A 20899-nucleotide genomic window follows, 5' to 3' on the forward strand; every position below is an offset into this window, starting at 1 on the left:
AAAGTCATAAATATGGGTATAAGAGGCCAGGCCTCAGAAATACAGTTAGAGCACCTCAGAACGATACCTTCTGTCCGTTTCGTTGTGTTCTCCTCCGGAGAGAATAAAAAAAACCTTGTTTCCTGCTTTCCAGTCTCCAGCGCCTGCCTCTTCATTGATTTAAATAACTAGGGGGTCACAGAGGCAATACCGCCGGGCAAATATCGATTGTCCCCGACCCGATTGAACTTTTTACACCCTTACCCTACGGACGACTCCTCAGCAGTGCCCCTGCAAAACTCCGAACTCCTCCAGAATAATCGGCAGCGATTCTCCTCGCTGTCCATTCTAAGAATGCTTCCGCATCACGTGATGGCGGAGGCGTTGCGACCCACGTCATGCGTCGCGATCTGTATGCCGGGAATTGTAGTTCCGGGCCCCACCAGCGCCTGACTGTGCGACTGTTGCCTTCGGGTTCCATGACAACTTCAGAGGCGGCCGTGCCAGCGCAAATCCATGGCTGGAAACTGGAGCCTGAGGAAACCGAAGCCTGCAGTGAGTGATGGAGGTCCTGCGATTTAACCCTGGACATGCCTACCCTCCAGTCCCGACCTATATTGCTTGTAACACTGCAGCCGCTTCTGGAACATACCCACCCCAGGCCCCCAGAGAACACTCTTCATCGGAGCGGCCTGTCCCGCCACGGACTCCCATGGACTTCTTTACTTTTTCTTTTGTCCTGGCCGCCATTTTGCTGCTGTTCTCGGCTGCTTTTCTCTGGACCCCGACCCGCCACCTTGTCCATTCCCTTGTCCTTTACCCCTTTCCCTCGTTCCCCCTTGACGCGATCCTCAAATGTTTCTTCCCTTTTCTGATTTGCCTTTTCTCCATACACTTGAACCCCTCCCACCCTCCCTTGGTGCTGTGACTGCGTCCTCCCTCTGACCCCACTTAATGGAACTCTGCTCTCCTGTTTTTTTTTTAACTTGACCTGAGAAAATCTACTATGTGTTTCAATATGTATATGGAGATAACTCTAATCACTAGTATATGCAGTAGACCTTTGTACTCTCTACCATTCCTATGTGACTCTGAGTATATCAATCTGTATCTCTTCCTTGTATGACTTTACATCTTGTACATTTGCAATTTTTTCTGTTTGTTTCTTTTATGTAACGCGTGTAATCCTAAATCCTTATGTTTTGGAACTGGTTCTTATGTAAAGCGGGTAAAGTTTGCGCTATATAAAATCACATTAAATACATTTTTAAAGATGGCGGACACACATTAATCACATTAAACAAGATTACGTACATCAAGCTTGTCCTTTTTCGGTGTCTCCTTCGCGAATGCTCTTTCTGGTTCTGGGATAGGTAAGGCACACGCTGAGGGACAGTGAGCAACCGAAATCTCGCGACAAGACGTGCACGAGGAAGGTTTTAAGTATGGGCGCATGCGCTTTGTAGTTTTTACCACTTTTCCTGGAGTCTCGCGAGAGTTAGTTTCAGACGGAGGAAAAACATCTACGGAGGAAAGTTGATGCAATGGCGACTACGTTAATGCTGGTAAGAAGCGGTCCTGACCGGGACAGGCTGCTGCGGCGTAAGGGCAGTGTGCGGCCGGTGGAACAGAGCGCGATTTGGGGCGGTCTGTGTTCCTTAGCTCGTGAATGAAGGGGCCAAGCCCTCCTTGTGAGTGGCGCAGAGAAGATGGCGGCTGATGATGGGGAGGCCAGCAGCTGGCTTAATAGAGACCCGATCAGTGCCTTCTTCGGGATGAAACACAGTGAAAAGGACAGAGAGCCACGGCCGTCCAATCTACATTATAGATCCGACTTTTTGTGTGTGCATGTGTTCTATTTAGTTGTTAGGTGGGTGAAGCACCATTTGACACCCTAGTTGCCCCCATTGCCAAATCTATATACCCTCACAGTAATTATAATGAGGGTCGCAGAGTTGATTTAATTATGCGAGCAACACGTTTTTCAGCGTTGATACCAATTTTGTCATTTTTCTACGTTAACCCAGTGTAGGTAAACATTTCATATCCTTAGTATCAGTTTAGCACTTGAATACTGCAATCAGCAACTGTACGGTCACCTACCTTTGATAAATACGAATAATGTCGCTGAATTCAATGATTATACAGAGCCAAATAACTTTTGGACCAAAGGAGTTTAATACGCACATGTAAAATTCTGATCTAGTCGGCGAATCCCAATGATCCGATTGTATCCAACCGTAGATTCTCCATGGCCTTTTATATGGCCAACCATCCTTAAGGAACCTACCCATTTGATTCATCTAATCGTTTGTCATTTCATCCCTCCAGTTTCCCGACCCTCAGGGTGCACCTGACTTAGTAAGTTGATATCATGCAAGGTAAATGCTACTTCACATTTTTCCATGTCTGCACCAACAGGCCATTCACAGGTAAAGGCAACCTAGACCTACAATCTGCATGTCCATTATTCATCCCTGGCAGGTACTCCATGCGATATTGAAAAGCTTGTCATTTGGAAGCATGTCTAGCTAATTTTACAGTCCTAGTGCGACCACCACCAGGCGCCATTATATGCACCAAAGGTTTGTGATCAGTTTATTACAAGCCTGGTACTCCACCATAAGTTCTGAAATGTTCTGCTCTCCAAACACATGCTAACAGTTCTCTCGCAATCTCAGAATATTTTTTCTCAGCGTCTTGACTCATGAGACAATCCATTCCCTTCCATGCTCCCTCTGCATTAATACCCCACCCCCATCTTTCTCACCATTGTAAGATATGATGATAATGTAGGTGAATTAAATGATTCCACTGAGCCAAAGAACTTCTGGAGCAAAGGAGTCTAATCCTCATCATTGTCCTTCCTGTACAGTTCCGATCCAGTCATTGAATTCCAACAGTCCCTCCCCAGACTCTATCTCCTTCCTGCATTCCATCCCAGGCTCCCTCAAACAACCTCACAGGAACAATACGTGTGTTGTACTGCTTTACAAGGAAGCATCATTTGATATTTCAATTTGCAAACATGCATTATATAATAGCAACACGAGCGTTCCACATGTCAATGTCACACTTGCGCATTCACATTAATATACAACATTACCTCTGTGTGACACTTGTTTTTCGGTTTCATAATAACTTTTGCTCTGTTTGCCTTAGGAACCGCATATTTTGTTAAAATCTGCATAGATAGATTGTGGCAAGTGCAGCAAACCCATAACTGTGCAGAAAAATATAATTACACTGGGATTGGCTATAGGAGAGCATGCCAATCTATTTTGTGAAGTTTACATTATTGTAACCTGCTGAACAAATAAATGTGTGAACTCATTGTTGGACCTTATAATACACACTCCTTGCAGTTAATGTTGAGCAGCCAGAGGAGTTGGTCCAGTATGACCTTTCGATACTGGCCGGGTAATATTTTGGTGCGTCATAAAAGGCATCTGTTTTCTTTTGCAAATCAGATACTCCATAACTCCGCCTGCAACACAGTATTGCTTGTTTTAGTTTACGATATCTCCAAATTAAGTCCAAATCAATTGTACTGCAGTCTGATGCTCCTTGAATAGACCTTAATACTTCCATATATTCTTCGATTCTACCCCCCAAAATTCCCTGCTAGCTGTGTAGGAGGGCCCCCCACACTCTGCAGTTCAATTTCAACCCCCCCCATGCTGCATATTTGTGTAGGTTTCTAATTTGCTACCTACCTTATCAATCATTGCCTAGCACTCGAATATCACTGCTGCTCAGATTCTTTTAATCAAGGGGTCTCTAACTTTTTCTGTACTGAGAGCTAATTCTGATCAGTGGAAATCATTGGGAGCTACTAAAGGCGAAACAACTCTCACATTGTTTCCAGACAACCCACGCCTAGCTTTGTTGACTTTAAGCTTAATGTCCATAGAGCTAGATAATGTGGTTTGAGGAATATACTTTGACCTAGGGGCACCATGCCAGGGCTGCCATGGGTGTCAGTGAGAGCATGGTCTTTAGGAATGTATGAATATATGCTTATGAATGAATATATATGTATGGGTGACTGAGCGCCTGCATTGTATGTACTCGTGGCACAGGGCATACCTTTTGCCGTATGTGGCAATGTTACATGTATAACACAAACATACAGACCTTTTTTAAGTGGGAGAAATTAAAAGAGCAGAAAAATGTTCTGCAAAAATCTTCAAAAGAGGGAAAATCTTTCTGCACTTTAAATGCATGTATTTTTTAGGTCGAAGCACGATCTGCATTCAATGCGTAAGCATTGATTGCAGTCAGCTTCGACAACTATTGTGACCCGTATTTGGGAATGTGGACAGCAGTGTGCTACGCGCTTTCCCATTGTCAGTTTTCACCGCGGGAGCGAGCGCGCTTGCGCAGACGCATACACACCCCCTGCTTTCGCCTGGCTTGCATGCAAACACGGCGCGCACACAGCCAGGCCCCATGCGGCACTTCTCTTCTCCGGGCTCGCGTTCGTCCAAACGAAACAAAACTGAAGAGTGGCGCGCATTCGCAGGCAGCCCCCGCCCTCCCACTGCTCACAGGCCGGCAAAGAGCTGATGGCAGCGCAGGACTGGTGATTTTAGTGTACTTGTGTGCTTATGTCATTAATTTCGGGGCCCGCTGCTAAAGATGGATTAGCTTTCACTTTCCTGGCAGTCTGTCGCTATCTAAGTAAGCACGCGTTCTAGTTGTTAAATGGCATGGCCATGATTTACGGCCCGAGCAACTTAAAGCCTCTGTATGAAAATTGTACTTTTCTGCACTCGCGTTTCTCGCTGTCTCACCCGCAGCTGTTAGTAGAACGGTGAGAACCAAACCCAAAGAACGTCGAAATTGCGCCAACAATATCTGCTCTTAGCCAGTGAGATACAAAGGGGCGTGTCCCGTGTGGGTATACCTGACAATGTGTAGTGTCAACTGTTTCTCCGCAACTTTGAATTTTTCTGGCTGCATGCCCCCTCATCTGTTCTTTCATTCTGTTTTAGATTCCATACGCTTCTCGTGCCGCACTTATGAGAAAACTGGGCAATGGCATGTCGACTCGTTTTTAAGTGCAGGTCAAGCCACCCTTGGGGCTGGCATTGTCACGCGGATCCAGTGGATGAAACCCTCTCACTTTTTAAGTGTGCTCTCTGCTTATGACATCACAGCTGTCAGATGACTCCGTGTCACGAACGCCCTTGGGCCCTCTCACTTTTTAAGTGTGGTCTCTGCTTATGACATCACAGCTGTCAGATGACCCCGTGTCACGAATGCCCTTGGGCCTGTCCTGGCTTTTCAAGCAGCGCCGCTTTGGATTCTGGGGCTTGTAGTCTCACTGCCCCCATTAAAGGTGTGATTTTACTAGACAAAGCTTGCGAGTGCCGTAGATTAAAAATACATGCAGTGAGAAGGTGGATCTCAACATATGTGGCCAGCTGACGTCTTTGGTGTTTAGTCTTTTAATAGTATGTCTATTATAACGCACTGCTGGTAAGTGGTGTCGCTCCCACAGACCCCCGGAGCTCGAGGGAGGATCCCACCAGCGCGTTTCCTGTCAGAGGCTGCGGCCTGCATGGGAAGCAGGGGACAATAGGAATGGGGGAGCTTATTTCCAGTGAAATCAGTTGTCCAGACAGCTGGAGCTGGTTATTTGAGGAGTTTGTGCAACCATTCAACAAGTTCAAATATGTTCTCTCAATGTTTCAAGCTTTTACAAATGTCACATAAAGATATTAATATTTCACTTCTGTTCTTGGATTTTCGTCACAATAAAATACACTGAACATAATCTTCACAAAAGTTATTTACAAAAGTTTAAGCTATTGCCATTATAAATTACAATAACTTTTATTTAAGTATTAATTATTTAAAAAAAATAAAAGCCATTGTTATTTGTAATATCAATACATCTAAGTCACGTAAATGCAACACATATTGCATTAGAAATGCTATAGTTGTCACATTTGCGAAAGTTAAAACTATTGGAATTGTAAATGACAAAGCTATTAATTTAGCTATTTTTAAAACCAACACATAAATACAAAATTTGTCATTTACAATACCAATAGCTCTAACTTTCCTAATGCGAGACCTATTGCATTGCAAATGCTTGTCTGTTATGTACATCGCATATTATCTGCTGGCCACATGGTAGCAAGAGGCCAGCTGTTTGTAAATGCAACACTTTGAAATGGGAGAAAACTAAAATGAAGAGTTTGAGTCATTAAGGGAACTTTTCTTTGTAATTTTCTCCCATTTAAAAGCATTCAGAAACATAATTTTGTTCTCATGGGCCAATAGTGAGTTGAAAAGGACTTTTATTTAAGTGTTAAATACCTCATTAATTTAGTTCTTCACCTTTTGACCCTCACAATTCTGTGTCATAAATCTGAATGAGCACTGCTCATTATCAGGCCCTGCTATCTGCAGCCTGTTGATAATGTAAAAGAAACACAGCCTTCCCTTAACTTTCAAAGAACAATGTAACACTGGGCTTATTTAAAAATGAATGAAATGCTGAAGGCTACTCTGAAGGTGTCTGGGAGCTACTGGTAGCTCACGATCAAGTTGTTGGAGACACCTGCTTTAGTCCATTTTTAACGTCCCATTTTCTCTCATGTTGTGCTTGGTTGTAGACACCATTGAAGCAAGGGACCACTCTGCTGTATGTTTAGGTGGATGGTTATGAGTAACTGTTTCTTTTAAGAAAATGTACATCTGGTACTTTTGTCACATTTTAACTAATGTTGGATAATGTTCAAGCTCCGACCAGTTCATGGAAAGGATCGCCCAACTTTTAGAGGTGTAACCTTATTATAAGGAATGCTGTGTTTTGGTCTAGAAGGAAAGTACACATTAATTGATTCGTAACAAATTGCCTACTAGGAAATGGATTAGTACCTTACTGAACTAGTTCATTTAGATAATGGGAACTGTTCCATACTTTTTAATGCTTTTATATGACACACCATATCACAGATGATATTGGGTCATTGAGCTACTTGCTGCTGTTGAGAGAAGGGTTTTGCCCAGGCATGTCAGCGTGTATTTTGGATGGCTCAAGGTGTCCAGCGATGTTTGCTGTTTGACACCATACAGTAAGCTTTTTTTTTTCTTCTTCATTTGCTATTTTGTAGACACAGCCTAAATCTAGAGCAGAAAACCCTGCACACTTTCACCCAAGGCAACTCAAATGCTCACTTCAATTTATTATAGTACGGTTCCCAGCTGCTTCAAAGAGCTCTCCATGTGGATGTTGAAGCCCGTTACAGTGAACTCTGATAAAGCATCAACATTCACCAAGAATTATTCTATCTTGCTATATTTTGTAATGTGCATCAGACAGGAGACACATAAGTTCCACCATTCCACACTTGTGAGGAGAGTTTTAATGGTCCTCCAAACCGGTTCTTAGCTAAAGTGCGCCATGTTCACTCAAAAAAGGATTAGAACAACAGATCAGTATCTCTGTGTTCTAGCAATAGGAGCAGGCCCTTGGTTTTATAAGTGATACAAATATATTGTCAGGTGTTATATACTGTAGCATTGTTCTGGAATGCCTTCAAAAGTGCCAGGTCAACATAGTCCTTCTCTGTCCACACCCTAATTCACCATAGCAGCAAACAGCTTCACGTAAAACAATGGAACAGTGCCCCTCTATGCATCTTGTGGTATTATTTCCTGGAAACTGCAAAAGGAGAGGGGTCCCGCGACAAGCCTCTTATTTACATCTGAGAGTCTGGCTTGGTGCAGAATGGCAGACGTGCAAGTCCTCCAATGTTGAGCTGAACCACAAGCCCCATTGAAACTAAATAGATGCTTTATATTAACAAGATCTACCCAACATAGCGAGGGACTCACAAGTGCTGCACCAGTGAGAGAGAGGGTATGGCCATGAATAAAAGTAAGAGACAGTTAACTCATGGACATGTTGACACAATCTATCAATATCCCAGTCTAAGAGCTTCTCTCATCACATCCAGCCACTGCCTCGGACGTTTGATCGAACGAGCTAGTGCTACTCGATAGATCATTTGGGAGAGGAGTTGGCCTAACAGCTGGGGCGGTTTACCTCTAAACTGGTAGACCTGGGTTTGAGTCTCTGCAATGACGCTGAACATCTTGTGATTGTGGGCAAATCACTTAATCTCCCTGTGCCTAACACAAATGAATGTGTGTCCTCATGTAATGCAACTGGTGCTATGTAAGGCGCTCTGATACCCGATTCGGGTCAAGTTCATGCTATTTAAACTCTGTTAAATTTATGGAATACCCTTTTGGCTCTAAGAATGGACCTGCAGGTAGTGAGTCAAGATCCCACATGAGGGTTACCCAAAGTGAAACACAACCTAGAAATTGTGAGCGACGGCGAGACAGCACAAGGGGAACAGAACAAACATTTAGAAGTGTTGCGCTTACTTGAATGACCACTGTACCTCCAACCTTACATTGAAGATCTAGAGATTCGCTCAAGATGGCAGAAGATTAGAACCAGGGTTGCGCCATGGATTGCAAATGGGTCAGACGTCTGTGGATTTGCCTGCACACACTTCCATCAGATACTGACCAGTGAAGATGTGAGGTATATGCAGCTGGACAGATCCCTCGCTAATTGGACAAGGAGGAAACCAATGCCAGACCGCTGGACAACCTTGTTTGCACGCACAACTTCAAGCTCAAAGGAGAAATAATCAGAAAACCTCGCACCGCCCAGCCCCTTCTCCTTCTAAGGCCATAAACTAATGCTGTTGCTAAACTTTTTCTTGATAACACTTCAGAGATGCAGAGACTTTAAACCAATCACCGACTATCTCAGAAGTAAAGATGTTACATGCTGCTGGGGGTCACCTTTTTCAAATTATTTACAGTTGAGAAGGCAAGTTGCACTAGATCAGATTGCTATTTTAGTCAAGGAGAGTTCTGGATCTCCCTGAAGAGACACCAAGCATGACCAACCGTCCGGCTCAAGCCTTGCTGTGGTGCAACTATTCCTGGTCACGAGTGCCCATGTCTTCAAAGGATGTTCGCTCGGATCCTGGCACAATCGGACAGGCTCGACAGCAGTGTTGGATTGACTGACAGTGTTGGATTGACTATCTGAGGAAATGAGCCAAAATGATACATGGCGACCTTGGGACTCGATGATGAGATTGTTGGTGTAGGGCCCCATGTAATCCTGGGCCCTTCGTACTGATGAAACATGAGCAAGAGAACTGCTAATTCCACTCCGCATGAACCTTCTAATTGTTTTACTGTTGTAGCTTGGTTATGAGGACTGTGTAGATTATACACTCACAAGAACTTACTTAGTCATACCATACTTGCTCCTTTGTCTGCGCCTCACAGGACTACAGTGCATCGCCATGGTGCAGTTTTGTCTCCAATTCTCCTGCCTCTTTATATGACATTTTGTCACAGCAGTCACTGACCCTTTCTAAGCCTCTCAATATTCAAATTGATCTGAACCTGGGCCAAATTATGCAACAGTGTTGAGTAAAATATGCAATATCTGGAGTGGGGGAGGGGTGGCTAAGGGATTGCTTCAAAAGACAGACCTCCTCTCCCATGACTGGTACAGATATTTATTTATTTATTTTAATTTCTTCTATAGCGCTGGAATCAATCCCGTAAGGGTATCTCCGCGCTGTGCCAGCTATAGGATTATCATTCAGTACATATAGAGAGATTAAATGGACAGAAATGCTTCTTGATATAGGAGGGTTTTTAATATTTTCCTGAAGGATAGGTAATTAATAGTTGTTCTAACATCGAGGGGAAGTTTGTTCCACAAGGCAGGTCCAACTGAGGAGAAGGCCCGATCTCCTTGTCTGGATTTCTTAGTGGCCGGGGGTTTTAAGAGGGCTTGATTGCTTGAACGAAGGGACCTACTAGGCTGATATAGCACCAGGGATTGAGACAAGTATTTAGGACTTACACCATAGATGCATTTATGAACCGTGCAACAGATCTTAAAGTTGATGCGCTGCCGTATAGGGAGCCAATGCAATTCCCTTAGCAGGGGTTTAGAAGGAGTCCGAGCTGGAGCACCCAGCGACCGAGCCTATTAGGCAGGCACAGAAACCCGTCCGGTGGTCGCAGAGGGTCTCGGACACACGTCAAGTTCAAATTGAATACTAAATATTTTAGAATTCAGTTAAATGATTTCAGCATATGTCGCAATTGAAAGATCATTTGGAAGGTTAATCCATATCTCTATGAGTTGGCACAGATGATTTTCTGAAATTTGAAGTGAATAGTGAAAACTATCTTTCCAGTAGGTCGCAATAGTAACATATATAGCCCTACTGCACTGTAAGAGGTAAGGAATAAGATGTTGACCTACCATTGTAGATGGATTGAGGATGTAGATTTAGAAAAGATTCAAGATAAGCAATTGAAAGAAATGAAGTCTAAGTTTTTGTTCACTCAGAAATAAGGAAGAGAGTTTTGTGTCAAAATGCAGGCTTTCAATAATGGAGTTGCTGTACTTTCATCTGCAAAATTAAATTGCTTTGAACGCAGGTGCAAGTTTGAAAATGTTTCTTGCAGACTATGTGAGTTCATGGCTGGTTACCTACAGTAGGTTAGGTGCGGGCCTGCCTAGAGGCCAATCCCTGGTGCCAACTGCTGTTATGGTTAGCTTTGCTCCTAACACAATGTATGTTTAAAAAGTCAGAAATCCGCTAAATAAATAAAGTTGTAGTACAGTTATAAATTACAACAAAAAAAACACTGCATTTGATTAACTCTACTATGCCCTCAAAATAAAGTAACACCACCTAAAAACGTAACCAATACATAACACTACTGTCATAGTCTGATAGTGTTACGGGTAGTATGTAATCTCCTATGTAAGAATATTTATAGTGTTTGTAATTGGCAGCTGTTACATCACGGGTGAGGTCATGAGCATTGCATTTGGTGTTATGTTTTGCAAGACTTGTATTACGGATTGCAAGGTTAACAATAATTTGCAAAGTTCAGAGGTATTTCAGTTTTAATTTGTAACCATAATTTGACTATGGCTTGAGTGTGTGTGTGTGTGTATATGTATGTGTATATATATATATGTATATATATATATATCACATTTCTTTAGTACATAACCGGCAGTGGTCTCTAGTTATGGTTTAATTCATCTTTACATAAACAGCTCCTTTTGGATTGGCATTCTTAGCAAATATGCCTAAAATGTTCCCAGAAAAAGAAAACATGTACAAATGTTGATTGCATTAAGCTTTATTTTTTTTTATTTCAACATATTTTTATTGATTTTTACACATATAGTTGTCAACGCTTTGTCATTACTCGGTGTCAGCCCAAACTGGCTATGTTTTTGACAATACAGGTACACAGTATGTATGTTTGGCTGTCCCCCTAGCCACTGTCCCGCTAAGAGAATAAGAATGAGTGAAAAGGGAAAGGATAGAGATTAAGGGAGCGAGAAGAAGAGATAGTATACCAGAGGTTTACTTCCTTCTCGTTAGTGTTCTGATCTTGTGGTGGTGTAGTTTAGGGCCATTTGGTTCCTTTTGCTCGGTCTACTCACGGGGGTTCGTAGGGGTCCAGGAGCTCGTCCAAGGACAAGCTTTATGAAGATTGTTGAGAGTTACATTAGTGCCACATAATTTTTGTTCAGCTGCAAAGATTTGCAGAAAATTTGGGTTGGAATTTAGTTTCAGGGATTGTTTCAGAAAATAGTGAAAGAATTTGTGTATATTCAGCCTTATGATCTTTGCAAACTGGTTCTCAAGGCAAACTTGTAATCTAAACTTTCAGGTTTATTGGATGGTACGTTTAATTCCTGTTGGGCAGTTTGCTGTTTGTGAATCAGCACGTCCAGTTAGTGCTCTGTATCCAGTGGGTACTGGAGCTGCGCTACATTCATTGCCATACATTCCTGGTATTTTACCACACCTTGTGGCTAGTTCCCTCTTGGCTAGGCTTTAGGCCCTGTGGGCATGTGTAAACGTATAATAAAGACTTCAAATTAAAGTGAAGCCATACAAAATGCAAAAGATCCAAGGAAATAAAACCTACTTTAAGGGAAGTTCACCATAAATGTATTGGAAACGTTTCTGGTCATGAGGTTGTTCTAATTATAATTAAGGCTTGCCATTTCTACTGATTTTCATGGATAAACACAGACAAAACCATCTATTTTCCTGTCTGTTTTAATTTTTAGGTCAAAGCCTACCACAACATCTTGGGGACATTTAGAATGGTATCTTGGTAATGCATTTCGCCCATTGCTTACCATTGGCTTTGTGGTTTGTAACTCACATTTACTTGCTGTCTATTTGCTGGCTTAATTTGTTTTTGGCTGTTAAGCTTGAGTTTGTCCCTTCCGTGGTCCATACTTTATTTACTGTATCCTTCCACCAGTGTTTGATTTCTATAAACATGTCTTTAAATCTTGTTCTTACCTTGTCACGTTTGCTCTGCATTCAAAGAAAGTGGTCAGATGTCAGGCTCTGTCTTCCAGGTAGCTTGGTGTTTACTTTCTCTGACTTCAAAGCAAGAGGATTTATGTGACAACCTTGCTGGCTACTGTACTGAGGGTCTACAGGAGGAAGGCTGTGAAGTATGGTGGAAACAAATATTTTACTATAATCAAAACCAATGCATACACTAGGTAGCTTGTGAACTACTGGTAGGTGTCCAGCTACCTGTCAGAAGCTCTCATGTATGCATCCAACCTACTAAACTGAAACTTTTTGCTTGGTTAAATTGACATTTGTATGTTAAAAATGTGCATTCCAAGATGAACGTGTGTATTCTCAGAACTCATAAGCTGATGTTTGGAGAAAAATTCATGAATTTCCCAAATATATATTGATGTAATTTTTGAGTGATAAATCATGTGCAGATACACACAACAAATATGGTTACGTTTGTTCAAGGGACACACCATGTATTACCTGCTTATAGATATTCCAAATTGACAAAGCCTTTTTAGGTCTCACTGCGAAAAGCGCGCTCTCGCTGAGAGCCCATAGCTGTCGGTTCAGCCGACAAGGACTGGAGACAGGAGATGGCCATGCGCACATTAAGAAGCATGGCAGAGTCGGGTTCCGACGCGCGGCTTGGGATTGGGTCGTGCTCGTCGGAATCCGACTCTGCCATGCGCTTTGGGATTGGGTCGCGCGCGTGAGCTTCTACCGTAGACCGCTCACGTCGCGCGCCTCGTATGTTTCAGTTTCGTTTTACGTGTGGCCGGTGGAGAGGAGCCAAGAGTCGGCGGCCGCGGAGGCATTGCTAAGCGCAGGGGGGAGACAGCGTCCCGGATACCAGCACGTCGGAGCCCAGGTAAAGTCCGCGCTATATAAAAGACTGGCCCGTTGCTCGTTCGGTTCATGTTTGTTTTTGAAAAGGAAAGCTAGAAGCTGGTTTTGCCCCTCAGTTGAGAAGACGACAGGCCAGGCACCCTAGTACTGTGTGCGTTTCTCCCCTGTGCCAGATTCCAACTTGTAATAGAGAGCCCTGGCATCGCCTGACCTTTGTGTGAAGCGCGAGGGTAAAAACAATAAGTGTGGGAACTCGCCCCTGATTGGTTCATTGAGTTTTTAACGAGGTCTGCTGAGAAGATTGTTCACAAATCAAGAAATGTTTAGTGAGTTAGCCATTTAGTGATACGTGAGCGAATCATTTTTACTCTCTTGCTACTAGCAAACCCTGCCAACATTTTTTTGCACCCCTTTGACTGAAGTATCTGACAGCTGACCTGAGTATGTGCTTTGGTGGATGATTGTTCATGTTTTCATTATGATTATGCAATTGCTCCGGCATCAACTTTGAAAACAAGCATTTGCAATGCAATAGGTCTCGCATTTACGTGAGTTTACACTATTAGCATTGTAATTTACAATGCCTTTTATTTATGTTTTAAAAACAAAAATAAAAGGCATGGTCATTTACAATGTCAATAGCTCAAACTCGTGTAAATGCGAGACCTATTGCATTGTAAATGCTTGTTTACATTACTGCTCACAGCCCTCCTAATGCACTGAGGTGATCACTGATGGTAATCTTGGACATGGTAGTTACTAATGAAATCCAGTTTGATGTGGTCACTATTGCAACACTAATCCTAATTTTCAATTAACATAAGTAGCTCTCATTACACAAAAGTTTAGAGACTCCTGCGCTAGGTGATGCCATTTCCACACATTACTGATTATACGCTGTATACTTTTATCAGTTAAACTGTATTTCTGTGCAAACGTAATGGTCCTTTCGATTTAAGATGTCTTGTCTGTAATGGCAGTACACTACCACACCATGTATACTCCACTCCTCTATACTCTGCATCACTCCACTCTTCCCTGCACCACTACACTCTGAGCCACTTACGTCTACTCTGAAACAATCTACTCTATGCCGCTGCACTCTTTCCCACTCTAAGCCACTGCACTGTATTACTCTAACCACTGCACATTAGGGCAATGCCATTTACACCATTCCACAAAAAACACTGCACTCTATGCCAATGCACTGTACTCTAATCTACCCTGTACCACTGCACCCTGTGCCACTGTACTCTACAACACTCTACGCCTCTGCACTCAATACCATTATACTCTACTTCACTGCTCTCTACGCCACACTATTCTACTCTGTGTCACTGTTCTCTAAGCCACTCTACCCCTCTATATGCCACAGCACTCTACGACCGTCTTCTCTGCAACACTGCACTCTATGCTACTTCATCACTCTACTCTGCCACTCTATGCCAATGCACACTACACTCTATACCGCTCTGCATCACTCCACTCTACGCCACTTCTACTCTGCAATATTGCACTCGCTGCCCCTCTACTCTGCACCACTACACTCTACGCCACTCTACATCGCTCCTCTCTATACCACTGCGCTTGATGCAATCCACTCTAATCTCCTCCACACCACTGCACTCTGCGACGTTCCGCTCTACGCCAATCTACCCAGCACCACTGTACTCCCAGGCCTCGAAAAATCCACGCGTCCCGTCGCAAATGCAAGTGAAATTTTAGCAGGTCGAACTATTTTTAGCACTTACTCGACCTGCTGGGGAGTAAACTTAAGCTGGATGAAACAGGTGTTCTTTTTGTTTAGAAAGTGAATGAGCAATTAAAACGCCTTTAAATCGTGTTTTTTCTTGACACATTTGCCACAACTGCTCAAGGACAGAGGTCAAATGTCAGTTTGTCTTTTTACTAATTGTTGCTCATGTGTTCCTGGAAAATTATGTTTACTTTTCTTTCTATTTTTACAGTTAATGCTATTTGTCAAGTGAGCTATTTTACAATAATTGTGAAACAAAATGCATTGAAAATGTCCGTTTTTTTTCTACTAAACAACATTTGAACAGCTCGTAAATGAATAGTACAAGTTGATCAGGAATTATAAAAGAACTTTTTTTTAGTAATTCAGAAGGGTGCTGCAAACAAAGATTTAAATTGAAGGAAAACAAATCAGGACAATTTCCTTGGTGATGTGCAGATGACAAATATTTTCAGAAACTATTTCCAAACATTGTACACTAAATAGTTTTAAAATCACATGTTCGTGACACATTCTGTAAAATCTGCTGACTGCAAATAACAATGGGCTGCTAATTTATGCTCTTGTTATGTATTTATTAAAAGTGATATCTTATTTGTGGCTAGATTTGCATTCTATATGGAGCTAATGTTTAGTCTATTAAATCGAACAAAAGGGTTTTCTGTACAGCAGACGTGCTGAACGTGTGTATTTGAAGGTGCTCTCATATGTGATAACGAAGAAAATTGGTGTCTCAGTGAATTAAAATACTTGCCCAGGATCACATAATTTGAAACCAGTATATGGGTCAAGAGCGTTATAATTAGGTTGAGTAGATTATTTAAGCCACTCGACCATCAGGTCTAGTAAAGATTTTGAGATTTTTCGAACCCTGACTCCACTCCATTCTACGTCGCTGCACTCCATACCAATGCACTCAACAATACTTTTATTCAAAATCAATACACTCTACACCACTGCACTCTGTGCCTCTCTACTCTGCACCACTGTACTGTACGCCAATATACTCTACTCTGCTACCCTGCTCTTTCTGCCACTGCTATTTACTGCACTTTGCCCTACTCTGCTACACTGCACTCTCTGCCACTTAACTATATGCCACTCTGCTCTGCGTCACTCTACTGTATGGCAATGTACCTCACCCCACTGCACTCTTCACTCTACACCAATCCAGGCTGGACCATTCAGCTCTACTCTACTCAACTCTGCTCTTCAGCACTCCATGCCACGGTACCCTGTAACATTCCACTCTAAGCCACTTCACTCAACTCTGAAACGATCTACTCTGTGCCACTGCATGTCGCACCTCTTTTCTATGTTCCACTGCAATCTACTCTACGCCACTCTGCTCGAAACCACTGTACACTATGCTAGTGCACACTACCACTTTACTCAAAACCAATGCAGCCTAAACTACGTAAACTACTCTGCGCCACCGTACTCTACAACACACTATGCCACTCTGCAACATTATGTTCTACGTCACTGCACTCTACACCATTCTATTCTACTCTGCACCACTGTACTCTGCGCCACCCTACACCACAACACTGTATACTCGATACCACTATACTCTACAACACACTACGCCATTGTATTCTAAGTCCCTGCACTCTACGCCATTCTATTTTACACCATCGTACTCTACGCCACTCTACTCTGCACCACGACACTGTATGCGGAAGCACTTTATGCCTATACAATCTACACCACTTTACCTAAAACCAATGCACTCCAAACCAATCTACTCTGTACCACTGTACTTTAAGGCACTCCACTCTGACAGTCCATGGTACTCCACTCTGAAGCTCTACTCCATTAAACTCTAATCCACTCTGGCACTACTCCACGCCACTCTACTCAACTGCTCCACTGTACAATGCTTACACCACTTCCTCTCCACCACTCCATGCCACTTTATTCTACGGCACACTACTCCACTCTACTATCCCAGTCCACTCTGTCCCTTCACACGCCTCTTTGTGCCACATCGCTGTGTGCCGTGACACTCCGCACCCCCCACAACACTCCAACCCACTCTGTTATTCCACCAGCTTTTAGCCATGCGAACAGAAGCCATGCTGATGTAAAACATGGCTAAAACATGTTGCTGGAGGAGTGTGGCTCAATGGTTAGACAGGGCTCGAAAAATCCACTCGACCACTCGCATAGGCGAGCTAAATTTAACAAGGTCGAGCTGTTTTTAGGTCCTACTCGCCCTTTCTGGCGAGTAGGAAGACAAACTAACTTTTGACCTCTGTCTGTGAAAACGGAGCAAATGTGACAAGATAACAAGATTTAAAGGCATTTTTATTGCTCACAAAGTTAATGAGCAATAAAGATGCATTTAAATCTTATCTTGCCACATTTGCTCCGTTTTCAGTTAGGTCGAGGAGATTTTTCAAGGCACTAATCCTGCAGGGTTAGTACAATTTTGGGGATTTTTCAAGCCCTGGTTAGAGCGGCAGACCCTGATGCAGAGTTCTGGCCCAGGACCAGGGTTCAATTCCCACCTCGGCGGGTCTTGGGCTCAACTTCCTCGGACCTGACAATTCTCGCCTCGGTGCCTATTCTAATCATGGGTCCCATGCTGCAACTCTGGGCAATAGCTTGCTCAACCTCCACACCGGCCCCAACAGCGCTAGGATGCCTGGCTTCACCCTGGGGGTGCCCAGGAGTGGACACTTCACAGGGAAAGCCAGGAAGGGTTCCACAGCGGTATCAGTAATAGCGCCAGGAAACCGCTTGGTGACAGTGCGCTCTACAAATACCTTGACATTTACATTTACATTGGTTAAGCCAATATCTATTGAGTTGGCAAGAGCTAGTAGCTTTACCAGTGCTTGTTAAAGATAGATAAATACAGAAAATAAGTTTTCTTTTGAACGATTATCACTACTGTCAGTCATGAGTGTCAAGTCGATAGCTGTGCAGATCAACAGGTAGGGAGGTTAAAAAAAATAGAGTTCTTAAGCTTAAATAACTGCAACAGTACAGCTGTTAAAGCTGTTCTACAATGCAAATGAGTTTAAATAACTGTATTTTACTTAACTGGCTAAATCTCATTGGACATTCAAACATGAGTGAACATTTGTCATTTAAAAAAATATGGAGGGGCGTGGCCAAGATGGCGCGCGGTAGGACACAGGATCGTGTCCCTCTGTCACCGCCAAACTACAGCATTGTTTAATCGCCTGTTCCTGGGGACCTCTGACCACGCATCAGGGTGGGGTGGCACTGGTGAGATGAATAGAACCTCCGAGGCGAGTTTCCTGCCCAGAGACCCAGCGTGAGCAGGCCCCCGTGCCGAAGTGTGGTGGAGGCCTAAGCAGAGCCGCGAGTGATCGGAGCGGCTGAGCTGAATCAGAGAGGAGGCCAATCCAATATGTTGAATCTGACAATCGCTCCCTGAAGAGATAGATATCGTGCAACAGCAATTTCCATTCTAGTGGACACAGTGACATATTATATGTGGGTGTCAGACTAGCCCTGACCATTGCTCGGACGGCTAGCTCAACGACACGATGTTACCAAGGCGCTGGATGCCTGGTCGCGGTTGCGGCTAGCGTGGTTTGGGAGGATCGCGGTGGTGAAAATGTTACATCCTTCCGCGCATTCTTTATATATTTCAGATGCTCCCTATGACTCCCCCCACCTAGAGCGTTAAGACAATTGCAGGCTCTTGTTAATAAGTTTGTCTGGGAAGGAAAAAGCCACGTCTCTCACTTAACCACATGGCATGTCCGAAAGCGCAGGGCGGAGTGGGACTACCCTTGATCGGTGGCTACTATCAAGCAGCATGCCTCCGATACCTGGTGGAATGGAACAAACAGTTATCCAGCAAACACTGGAACTTTATGGACCAGTCCGTAGCTGGTGTCAACATTTGGAGGGAACTGTGGTTACCTCGCAAACACAGGGCTTGGGGTCTCTACTCCTCCTCTGTTATCTCTCCTACGCTTAAGATTTGGGACAGGGTGGCTATCGCAAAAGGCTCAACCTCCTTTTCTCCCTGATGACCCCTATTGTTGATAACCCCAATTTTCGTCCAGGGCAGACATCTGCGGTGTTCCTACGGTGGCGGGAGGAGGGTTGTAAAAGAGTTAGGTCCCTCTTTGACATGGAGGGTCTGATCCCCTTTGAGCAGCTCAGGCGTGAATATGGCCTCCTAGAAACTGATAAATATCCCTAATGTCAACTATATCACTGGATCACAAGACCTTCTAACTACACCCCTTACAGCGTTCGAAAGGTGGTTGCTTTGCAAACAAGATGACCGCGGACTCATATCTGATTTGTAAACTATGCTTACTGCAGGTCCCACCGGGCAGCGCACACTGGCACAGGTGCGTTGGGAAAAAGAAATAGGCAGGCCGCTAACTCCTAAGGAATGGGAACACATCCTCTACAGAACACACCACACGGCACACAGCTAGGGCGAAGTCAGCTTTTAAGGTTTTTCATATTGGTACTACACTCCTGCCCGTATCCACAGTTGGGACAAAAGCAAAACAGACCTCTGGTGGATGTTTGGCACCGTGGCTCACTTGCTATGGCATTGCCCAAAGCTGGAACGTTACCAGACAGAGGTCCTAGACAACATTGATGCAGTGTTTGCGATCTCCTTGCCCCGCTCACCAGAATACACTCTCCTCGGCCGCTCGCACCCCAAAGTCTTCCTGTTAAAATCCATACGTGGTAGGCAAATAGCATTAGCTCTGCTGGCAGCCAGACAGGTCATCTTAGCTCGCACCCCAAGGTCTTCCTGTTAAAATCCATACGTGGTAGGCAAATAGCATTAGTTTTGCTGGCAGCCAGACAGGTCATCTTAGCTCGCACCCCAAGGTTTTCCTGTTAAAATCCATACGTGGTAGGCAAATAGCATTAGCTCTGCTGGCAGCCAGACAGGTCATCTTAGCTCAATGGGGTGCGATGTCTACACCTGACGTGCTGCCTCGGATCCATCGCCTGTGGCATCTCTTAGCTATGGAACGCATGTCTCTTAGCGTCGAGGACAAAGGGAAGGACCATGCCAAGTTGTGGGCGCCCTTTTTACAACTGTTGTACAAAAGGGGGTGGTGATGGACGGAGCATCTGAACCAATCAACGACTCACACCCACTCAAAAGATCCGTTCTTTAGCCCACTCTGCCACCCCAGTTCAGACATGGCTATATGCAAATCAGTCTGACCCTGTGCCTCATGGGAACAGTCCAGCCCGAACTGCCAAGCCATGCCTTCCCTGGACCGGAAACAAGCTTCCGAGGACCGGTTTCTGGCATTCCAGCCGTCTTCAGCCCGGCTTGCTTGAATCCAGTGGCAAAGTGAGCAAGGGACACACGTCTGAGCATACCCTGCCACACTTATGGCGGCCAAAAGCGGCACAAAAGGGGGGTGGTGATGGACGGAGCATCTGAACCAATCAAACACTCACACCCAGTCAAATGATCTGGGTTTGATCCATCACCGTTCTTTAGCCCACTCTGCCACCCCAGTTCAGACATGGCTATATGCAAATCAGTCTGACCCTGTGAGCTCGTCATGCGCGTCGAAGGGGTTAAACTGCTCCACTGGAGAACCTAGCTAAAAATCAGACACTGGCAGCAAGATTAGGAGACTATCCCAAACCTATGACTAGACGTCGCGATGCGCATAGCGAGGCAATAACTGGTGCTGAGGAGGATGGGTGGACGTAAGTGCTTGGGAGGGACTTTGTTTTGGTATTGTTTTCCCTTTGTCATTTCTATCTTTGTTAACTTCTTTCATTCTCTCAAATCTGGAAGATTCAAATTAACGCATTGCAATACTGCTTGACATGCGGCTGGTTTCTGGGCTTAAACGCTGTGTATTAATTCCTCTGTCTCGCTCTGCAGGCCAATGGATGT

General features: G+C 44.0%; 1 protein-coding gene across 6 annotated transcripts in view; it reads left to right on the forward strand.

Moving 5' to 3' along the window:
• The first annotated feature begins 1387 nt into the window (after window positions 1-1387).
• Window positions 1388-20899, forward strand: part of PUF60 (poly(U) binding splicing factor 60) — a 270749-nt gene continuing 251237 nt past the window's right edge. The window contains exons 1-2 of one of the 6 annotated variants that reach the window (XM_078686586.1): window positions 1463-1544; window positions 12158-12242. Coding sequence is in view for 2 of the 6 variants with exons in the window: in XM_078686583.1 (XP_078542709.1) it covers window positions 1524-1544 (21 nt within the window). In the remaining 4 variants the exon portion in view is untranslated. Of the gene's footprint in view, window positions 1545-12157; window positions 12243-20899 lie in introns of those variants that run through there. The other 5 variants (XM_078686587.1, XM_078686584.1, XM_078686583.1 and 2 more) reach the window with 5 other exon arrangements.

This window comes from Lissotriton helveticus, chromosome 4_1 (genome assembly GCF_964261635.1).
Source record: "Lissotriton helveticus chromosome 4_1, aLisHel1.1, whole genome shotgun sequence".
Lineage (NCBI taxonomy): Eukaryota > Metazoa > Chordata > Amphibia > Caudata > Salamandridae > Lissotriton > Lissotriton helveticus.